Source organism: Oryzias melastigma, linkage group LG14 (assembly GCF_002922805.2).
Source record: "Oryzias melastigma strain HK-1 linkage group LG14, ASM292280v2, whole genome shotgun sequence".
Lineage (NCBI taxonomy): Eukaryota > Metazoa > Chordata > Actinopteri > Beloniformes > Adrianichthyidae > Oryzias > Oryzias melastigma.
In genome coordinates this window covers 5,917,332-5,926,966 of record NC_050525.1, presented here as the reverse complement: position 1 = coordinate 5,926,966, position 9,635 = coordinate 5,917,332, and the positions used below count along the sequence as shown (strand labels likewise).

Here is a 9,635-nt window from a genome sequence, read left to right as displayed (position 1 = left end):
AAAAACTACTGGGAATGTTTTTTTAAATAAAATAATTGTCATAGTGATTAAAACATTAATATAAGTCAAACTTTTGAACAAATTTCCCTCTCAACAACACTATTGAAAGCATTTCTATCCTTACAATCCAGGAGAGTTCAGCAGACTGTTTTTTGCGGTTGTGAAGGTTCAAACTCTTGTATTACACATCATTTGATATCATTTACAGTCTCTCAGGAATAACATGGATCGTCACACTCGTGAAGTCACAACATACATTTACAGGAACCGACCGGTGTGCGAGTGGCTGAATCCCATCAGTTTAGTCGACCATTGAAAGCATTAATGTTGTGTGAAAACGGCTCAGCTTGAAAATCATACTTGTTCTTTGTGCCATGACCCGCTGTCTGGTAGTGCCAGCAAAATGCGAGCGGACGTGGTTATTTTTACCTACAGTCTTTCATAGCTAGGCAGAGCCATGTGGCAGCTGCAGCCTAAACCCCTGGGATTAACAAATTGCTGAGTAAAGCGGGAGCTGGTATAATACTTTGACTAAGGGAGAGATACCCCTCTGTTGGCTGGTTCCTGTTAAATCTGGCTCTTGTTTCTTGTGTTTGCTACCAGACTCTTTCTTTCTTCTCCCCAGGCCAAACTGATCGTGCCCAACAGCACAGCTGGACTCATCATCGGCAAGGGTGGAGCCACAGTCAAAGCGGTGATGGAGCAGTCAGGGGCATGGGTGCAGCTCTCCCAGAAGCCAGAGGGCATCAACCTGCAGGAGCGAGTGGTCACCATCAGCGGAGAACCTGAGCAGAACCGTAAAGCTGTGGAAATCATCGTGCAGAAAATCCAGGAGGACCCTCAGAGCAGCAGCTGCCTCAACATTAGCTACTCCAACGTCTCCGGCCCGGTGGCCAACTCCAACCCCACGGGCTCGCCCTACGCAAACACGGCCGAGGTGCTGCCCAACGCAGCTGCGGCCGCCGCCACGGCCTCCAGCCTTCTGGGTCAGGCTGGACTGACAGGGATGGGGGCCTTTCCTGCCACCATGTCCAGTTTCTCCGGCAACGACCTGCTGGCCATCACCTCAGCCCTGAACACCCTGGCCAGCTACGGCTACAACACTAACACCCTGGGCCTGGGCCTCAACCCTGCAGCCGCCTCTGGAGTTCTGGCCGCAGTTGCAGCCAGTGCTAACCCAGCTGCAGCTGCCGCAGCCAACCTGCTAGCCTCCTACGCTAACGATGCCTCCAGCAGCGCGGGCCACCCGGCCACCGGCCTCGGCGGCTTCTCCTTGGGTTCACTAGCTGCTGCTACCGGGGCTTCCAACGGTTACCTGAATGCTTCGTCCCCTCTGATGGCCTCGTCTCTTTTGGCAACAGAGAAGCTGGCAGACGGGGCCAAGGACGTGGTTGAAATAGCCGTCCCAGAGAATCTGGTGGGTGCCATTCTGGGGAAGGGCGGGAAGACGCTGGTAGAGTACCAGGAGCTGACAGGAGCCCGCATCCAGATCTCCAAAAAAGGAGAGTTCATTCCTGGTACTCGGAACCGCAAAGTAACCATAACAGGGTCGCCAGCCGCTACACAAGCAGCGCAGTATCTGATCAGCCAACGGATCACGTATGAGCAGGGCGTGCGTGCTACCAACCCACAGAAGGTGGGCTAAGAGAGCATAGGAGAGCAAGCAAGGAAAGGATGAAGGCAGAGATTAAAGGGTATCGAAAGAGTGGAGTTGTATAGAAAAAAAAGAAATGTCCAAATATCTGTTCAGTATTTCAGTATCAAATGAGAGAATACAAAGGAGGCGGTGGGGAGACAACCAAGTGTGTGTGATATGTGAGTGTGTTTTTAGGACTGATGTCCTGATGTTTTTTAAAGTTTGTGTCAAGTGATCAGAGTAAGCTGACCTGGTCCACTGCCAAGATGCAGATTAACGGGTGAGGCCACAGGGTTTTACTCACCTCCAAAACCTAATTTCTCTTTAATTTTCCTTTTCTTGTTTTGTTTTTGTTTTGGTTTTGTTGGCTCTTGTTTCCCTTTCAGACTTTGGCTCCCCAAAACCTGAGTGTCAGATGAAGATCCAGCCGGGCTGTCGAGCTGTTTTACAAAGCTTGCTTTCGCAGAAAGCATTATCGAGAGGGGAGAGGTTTTATTACGAGCACCTGAACTCAGCTCCGCCTGTGGGGAAGCAATCGGACTTTGATTTATTAAAAAGAAAAAAGAAAAAAAAATAATCAAGAAAATCTTATATATATATGTTGACATCTGTTGAATTCTGGCTCATATCATAATTGACTTTTCTAAATTTGGGTATTTTATATTTTCATCCTTTATTTATTGACACGGTCTCATTTAAACACAAAACCTTATCTAAACCTGTGAATGCAGGTTGATCTGAATGTAAGAACAATATTAGCTATTGCTATTTTTTTATTTACAGGGATCAAATATTGTTTTGCAGTGAAAGAAATGTATAACTCAAACCCAGTCTGAACGTAACTGTTGCTGCCTGCAGGTACAGTTCAGGGGTTAGTAATCAATGTGAGAGGATAGAGGAGACACAGGAATGTATAGATATATTTTACATAAACACACAGATAATGTTCCCATAAATGCACAAACACTGAAACGTATTAGAGAATTCAGTCACAGCTACAAACACAAAGAAATATTTTACCCTTTCTTGGTGCTATAGCATTAGGTTTTTCTCTGTCCCAATATCTCTGGAGGGAGGCGCGATGTCCTTCAGCTCACTAAATTTGACTTCCATCGAATAACAAATATTCATTTCAGCATTTCGGGATAAAACACCTTGTCGTTACTACTCCATAACGAGGCTTTCTGCTCACCCCTAACAATAAATAATTACTGGTTTAGTTTCTACGTTTTTTGCGTCTCCCAAGACCCGGAGGTCCACACGGCCCCGAGGCGGCGTCTAACTCGCTGGGTTGGGAACGGAATCGGAGCACTACAAAAGCATTTAAGTAGAAAAAACTGTTTGAACCAGTATCTGTGATCAAAACGAAACCCGCCTTTATGTGACGGGCACCAAATACAGGACAGGAGATGAAGCTGTCTGTGAGCCATCCCTCCCAGTTCACATCCAGACCCAGAGCACTTCTGCTCCCAGAGCTCGCGCTGAGCCTGTAATAAAACATGACAGCTTTCACGTTCCTCTGTTTCATGGATAACCGTTGTCTCCAGACGTACCTGCACTCCCCTCTGTGCTGCTATCTTCGGTGTCGTGCACTGAGTCTCTAAAGACTGCACTGTGAGACATTTAAACACACTGTAAGGCGCTTTCGCAGCCCCACTTGGGGCGTGAATAGATTTCAATTTGCACATCAATGTTGCACGCAAGACCTACTTACGCCAGGTTCACACTGGACGCGGAAGCGCAGCGGAGCGGAGTGCGCGCGGCATCCGCTCTTCCCTGCAGTTCTCACCAGACACGGTCGACAGGCGCTTCTGCTAGAGCTATTTTTTTGTTTTTCCCATCAGGGGTAAGTTAATAACCTAAAAATATGACACCATGTTTCTGCTAAGAAGAAGCTAGCAGTTAGTAGGCAGACACTTCTTTAATTTATTTGTTGTTAAGTTATATATATATGGTTATATTTAAAAAAATATACCAGGTTTTCTCATGTATCTTAATGTAACTTCCTGCCTGGATTGACGCGGATCGCTCGTGACTCGCGCACAACATAGACCAGACGCTGAAACAATCCTCTGCACGGTGTGAGCGTTCCGCGGCTGGTATGAACTACACCATAGCTTAACAAGGGCGCTGAGTGGAAGCGGCCGCCATTCCGTGGCGCTTCCGCATCCAGTGTGAACCAGACATAACGCTAGGTTCAGACTGGAAGCGGAAGCACCATGAAGCGTCATCCGCTCACTCCTGCAATTCACACCAGACGTGCATCGACAGGCTCTTCTGCTAGAGCTTTTTTTGTTTTTGCCGTCATGACTAAGTTAATGGCCGATATTACCCTGTGTTTCTGCTAAGAATAAGCTAGTAGTTAGTAGGTCTACACTATTTAAATTTATTTGTTGTTGAGACACAGAGAGAGGAGTGTGTGTTGTGATTGTTTATTTTCATCTCTGCAGTCTGTTTACATACAAAAACACGATTGCATGTGTTAATCTCTGTGTTTTATTTTGAAAAATTGGTTAAATTAAAAAAATACCCAATTTTCTCATGTACCTTGATGTAACTTCCTGCCAGAATTAAAGCGGATCGCTCTCACACAACATAGACCAGACGCTGAAACAATCCTCTGCACGGTGCGAGCCTGCCACAGAGGACCGCGGCGCTCCACGTCTGGTGTGAACTACACCATAGGTTAACAAGGGCGCCGAATGGAAGCGGTCTCCGTTCCGCACCGCTTCGCAGCGTTTCCGCGTCCAGTGTGAACCAGGCGTAATACTGACAGAGGGGACAACTGTACACAACGCGCAAACGCCTTCTGATGTCTCTGTTCGACAACACACCACACATAACCCTTGTGCTCTCTTATAGGGTCCAGATGACCCACCCTTATGTTGATGTGTGATCCCTCCCATGACAGAGGTGGACAGGATTTTATGTCTGTCGTGGACATCAGTGAAGATAAAAAATCCTTGAAAAAAAAGTTCAACACGTCGTTTTATGAGGTCCAGATGACCCCACTTTAATGTAGACATGTCTAGGATAGCACAAGGGTTACATGAGTGGACGTTTACCAACCAGCAGACTAGTTGTCGAATCCTCCCTCGTCTCTAAGATCAGCCCGAAGCCGAGGGTTGGTGCTGCTTGACAGGGTCGGAGAACATCCGATTCATCAGGATGTGGAAGCGATAGAAGCATCCCTGAACATGTTTTCACCGCCGTCCATAACTCCAATCTGGCCACCAGTGAAATTACGGAACCTTTGACTGCCCAGGATTTTTGCATATTAAGATACAAGCACAAAACGAAGGCATGTTTTATCAATGCAACTGGACTGCTTTTTTCCCAGAGCTCTGACTGACGCTCGCAGTTTGCGTTCTTCATTAACTTTCCTCTTTCTCTCAGCATTTCGGTCCTCTCCATGTTCTGTCTGTGCGTCTTCCCGCTGCGTGCTCTCCCCCCTTTCTCCTGTCTTGTCGTCTCATGGGCGGGGCGTCGGCTGTGCTGGGTGCATTGTGGGTCGGGAAATGAAAATATTCTCCTTGCCCGAAGAGTTCACAAGGTTAAGACGCACAGAACACCTGCCTTCAAAACTGTGACACCCACCGAGATCAACCAGCAGCGTATCCGGAGAACAGGTCCGGTTTCGACGGGTTTAGCCTTTTCAAAGAAGCGTCTTTTTTTCTTTTCTTTTTTAAGAATATATTACGTGAGGAAGGCAAATCTTGGTTGGACAAACAATGACGTGACGGCACAGCTCAAGCTTCAGCCTCTTTAGAAAGCATAGTTTGGACAGAACGCATACAATATGGAGCGATTACCATGGAAACTTGTTTGTGACCTCAAAGTGAAACAACATCCTTTATGCATATGCTGTTATCTGAAAATGACTAGAAATCCTTTCTGTGGAATACAATATGTCATGTCATATGATCTATATGTACTTTATCGTAGCTATTCTAGTTTGTAGTCCAAATGCAGTTCAGCGTTGTCGATCCAATGTGAAACTCTGTTATATTTGTGCGGATGGTGGGAGTTCTGGCAAAGCCTGAGTAAGATTAGCTTCGCGATTTGTTTGTGCATTTTGATGCTTCATCATCGGCCGGTGGTGTCCATATTCCTGTCACTGATGATTTAGTTTGACAGTAAGAAAATGTAAAGAATATTGGAAGCAATATAGTAGCATGTTGTCCTGTTTTGTGTTTTATGTCTGTTGTATGAACCTTTGAAATTACTAAGATTTTGAATGAATAGGTTTACATGTACTTTTGTAAGTTATGAAAATGCTGCTATTTGATAAGTAAACTATACAAAATATTTTAGTTTAAAAAGATGTCTGGTCCGTGGATTTAGAGACGTGCTCCGGGAGGCCGGGGCAGACAACCAGGTGTAAAGAGAACTATACGGTGTTCGGTAAGATAAAGGTCAAAGTAATAATAGACTCTGTAGTACGAATTGTGCCAAACTAGACCTCTGCAGCTTCTGAAATCATAGATGTGCGATCAAATGTTAGATATCAATAACTTGTTTAGAAGTGCTGATCAAGTGCCAATCCAACATTGTCATTTAAGTTAAGAAAAGATAATCAAACAAAGGACAAAGAACTCTCTGTGCATCGTTTTATCCCATAGCTACATAGAGTAAGAGTTAAAGGTTGTGATTTCTATGGATCCACGTTGTTTTACACTCCACGCATTTTTCCGTGTGTTCGTTTGACCTGTGGCTTCAGTACTGCTGTTTTCCCACAATTGTCTCTATAGGCCAGCATGGACTAAGCATAACATGTTATAGGCATTCATAACACAGCCATTAACAATCAAAAATGTGTTTGTGGAGTTAGATGTTATCTTTTTGCACGTCTTCTATTGCATGGTAAATTATGGAGGAAAAAAGGTAATTAAAAAAAAAAAAACCTGCGAGTGTCTCGCAAACATTCAAGGACATAACACTGCATGCAGTCAGGTGTAAAGCTCTTCAGTTTCCTCGCCTCATGTGGAAAAACCTTTCTTTATGTCGTGAGTTGGGAGGGAGGGAGCTCATTGTTGTCATGTTGGCCCAAAAACAGAAAAAAAAAAAAAAAAGAGAGCCGCCGTCTCTCATCCGCCCATCCGTCCCGCCGTCATCAGAGATCTGATTCACACTCACGTGAGACGTGAACATACCGACCGGCTCCTTGTGGTTCTGGATATCAGGCCTGCATTTCTTTGACAAACAGGTTGAACCTCACTTATACTTTGTTTTGTGTTTTTTTTTTAACAAAACTTCAAAGCCCAGATCTACTCTATGAATGTACTCACGCTTTCTCTGTTTGATCTTCTGTTTTTGATCTGTCTTCAGTGAAATTCAGGGCAGGAATGTTAACTTCATGTCAAGTGAGTATCTGTGTCGATGACATACTTCACCTGCAGTCAGGTAGGCCTCCTACGGCCGCACTCATAAAGCAGATCTGTTCAAGGAACTTCCGATTCGCTGTCAACACAATATTGTGTGTTTGTTGTTGTATAAATGCACTTTACTGATCAGAGGGTCATACTGGGTGTGAAATGACGCAAACTGTTTTACAGCTGCTCTGTTCGGAGTTGTTTTCTTTCTTTCTGCCTTTCTTTGTTGTTTGCTCTGAGGCTGCTTTTATTTATTTATGTATTCCCTGAACCTGTTGGGTATCATGAGTGATGGAAAGGGCTGGATTCTCAGACTAACTAGAAGAGTAGCACCTGTTCCCCTCTCCAAGGCTTCTCCGTCACATTCCCAGCAGCAGAGGTCTGCGTCAATCACCGAGCGCTTTGTTTGCAGCATTCACCTCCGTCCTCTTGCTTTCAAAGATCCAAAATTAGAAGTGTTATTATTTTTCCAGCTGATCAGGATGACATTAGAATCACAACGGACAGGCAAAGTGACGAAGGCTTCTGCCTCCTCGTCGCCACGAGAAGCTCCGGGGGTGAAGGGACTTTGTTTTGAGTCGTCTCTCCACAAGTTTCCTGCAGGACCATTCCAAAAAAATTATCCTGATTTTACGATATCCTGGACAATTCACCAAAAGAGGCCAGGACTGCTCTGAATGCTACAAACTGGTGAAAGCTGCTCTCTTTAAGCCAGTTCTCGCCTCTTCCACAGCCTGCACAACGCCACAGTCTGATCCACAGGATCTGCTCCCCACAACACACAAGGCCATCGTCGTCTCTGTTCGCTGAACCTCCCATGAACTTTGTTGACCTTTTTCCATCCCCACTAACTTCTATTTGTACATGTTGAAGCTTCTACTGTCAAACTCTGCAAGACTGTTCTTTTGGGTTCCGGTTATCTGGACTGGTCTGCAAGCTGCTGGAATGCAAACTGAGGATGGCTTGTTGGTTCTCATACTTTTTTCCAGTTTGTTGTTGATCTCTACTCGTTCCATTACAGAACAAAATGGACTGACAGCATACGATCCGGTATTGAGGCAAAGGGATGTTTTGTTGATTGGGTAGATTTCTTCATTCAAAACCAACGGTTGCTTTCTATCATTTGTTACAAACCATCAAAGGGCTTTCAGGGAGAACATTTCTGTGTTTTGAAACTGGAAGAGTCCTTTGAACATGTTTAGGAATGAAAAACGCCTTCTTGTGCCATTTTTTTGAAAAAGTGTCAAAACTTTTAGCGGCAAGCGTTTGCCAGTAAAAGTGCCAAATAATTCTTCGCTGAGCCAGCCTGCGTACATGTAGGAAGACCGGGATGGTTCTGTCCCGCTTTGAGTCCCCCTTGAAAAACATCCGGCCTTTTTGAGCTCATGTTCCACCATTGTTATGCTGCCAGTCTGTTTTCTGCCTCTGTCAGAAACATCTCAGAAGCAGTAAATATTTTCTAAACGATGTTACAAAGAAAACAGTCACTGTGGTGAGGGAATGAGAGGACTTCATTGTTCTTATCGCTTTATTTGAACATTATTCATTAATAAATTTAACGGTAATGACTATTTAATGTAACTGTAGTACTGTGTTTGTAAAAGAAATTCAGTGAGTTGTGTTTTATGACTCGTGGACTACCAGTGAAGTCAGCATTTCAGTGTCAATAATTGAATTGTTTTTTAAAGATTATTTTTGCGACGGCAACAAAGAGTCATTATAAATGTTCATTTTAACATCACCTGTCTTTGTTTCCTTTTGTTCTCCTCCTCTGTCTCGCATGAGTGAAACAAAACAGTCCAGGATGCAGGATGGATCTGAGCGGCTGGTTCTCAGCTGTGACGTTTCCACCGGCAATCCTCACACAGATTAGTCTGCACCATCATAAAGACATGGAGATTGGTGTGACATCTTGTCCATCTGCAACATTTCCTGTTCTCTAGTCTGGCATCACAGATTGGATCGGGCGGTCTAATCTGGCCAACAGGAGACTGACCGACATGCAGGTCTCAAAGGATAACGGAACCTGCAGACAGTCCTGAAAAAAGAGAGTGTAGTGTGGATGTGTAAAGTGAAGAGAAGACCGGGCCTTAAAGTCCCCCTCTGATAAAAATCCTGTTTTTTGAGTTTTCAAACATGTCTGTGTGGCATTTTTCTAATGAAAGAGAACATATGTAATAAGAAATCATTTAGTTTTTAGATTTCCTAGTATTTCTCTGATATAGAGACTGTTTGAATGAATGATCTTCTTTCCATCAACAGCTCTGCTGCACATGCACTAAACCCTCATCTGTTCCTAGTGTCTAGTTCAGGTTCTGGAGAAGAGAAGATGGTATCTTCACATTGACTGCAGTCAAATGAGCCGCCGTTCACATTTCTGTGGTCAAATCAGCATCACTGGATTTTTGGTGTGAGTTTCATCCAATACTTACGGTAGCAGGACTGAGAACGCTGGAAAATCTCCACCAGACTCCACGGAGCTTCTTGATGTGACCACGGAAATGTGAACGGCGGCTCATTTGACCGCAGTTGGAAAGGATTGTAAATCAATGAAAGAGCATTTTGATGTTAGCTTTGATTATTTTATCAAGAACTCTGAGAAACCAATGATTGAATGTATTGATCAC

At 44.5% G+C, this 9,635-nt stretch overlaps 1 protein-coding gene across 3 annotated transcripts in view; it reads left to right on the top strand.

The window, feature by feature from the left end:
• Nucleotides 1-8,749, top strand: part of nova1 (NOVA alternative splicing regulator 1) — a 48,157-nt gene extending 39,408 nt beyond the window's left edge. For all 3 annotated transcript variants that reach the window (XM_024260610.2, XM_024260611.2, XM_036215217.1), the window contains one exon: nt 626-8,749. In XM_024260610.2, the coding sequence (XP_024116378.1) occupies nt 626-1,645 (1,020 nt within the window). In that variant the 3' untranslated portion in view covers nt 1,646-8,749. The remainder of the gene's footprint in view (nt 1-625) is intronic.
• Nucleotides 8,750-9,635: the final 886 nt, after the last annotated feature.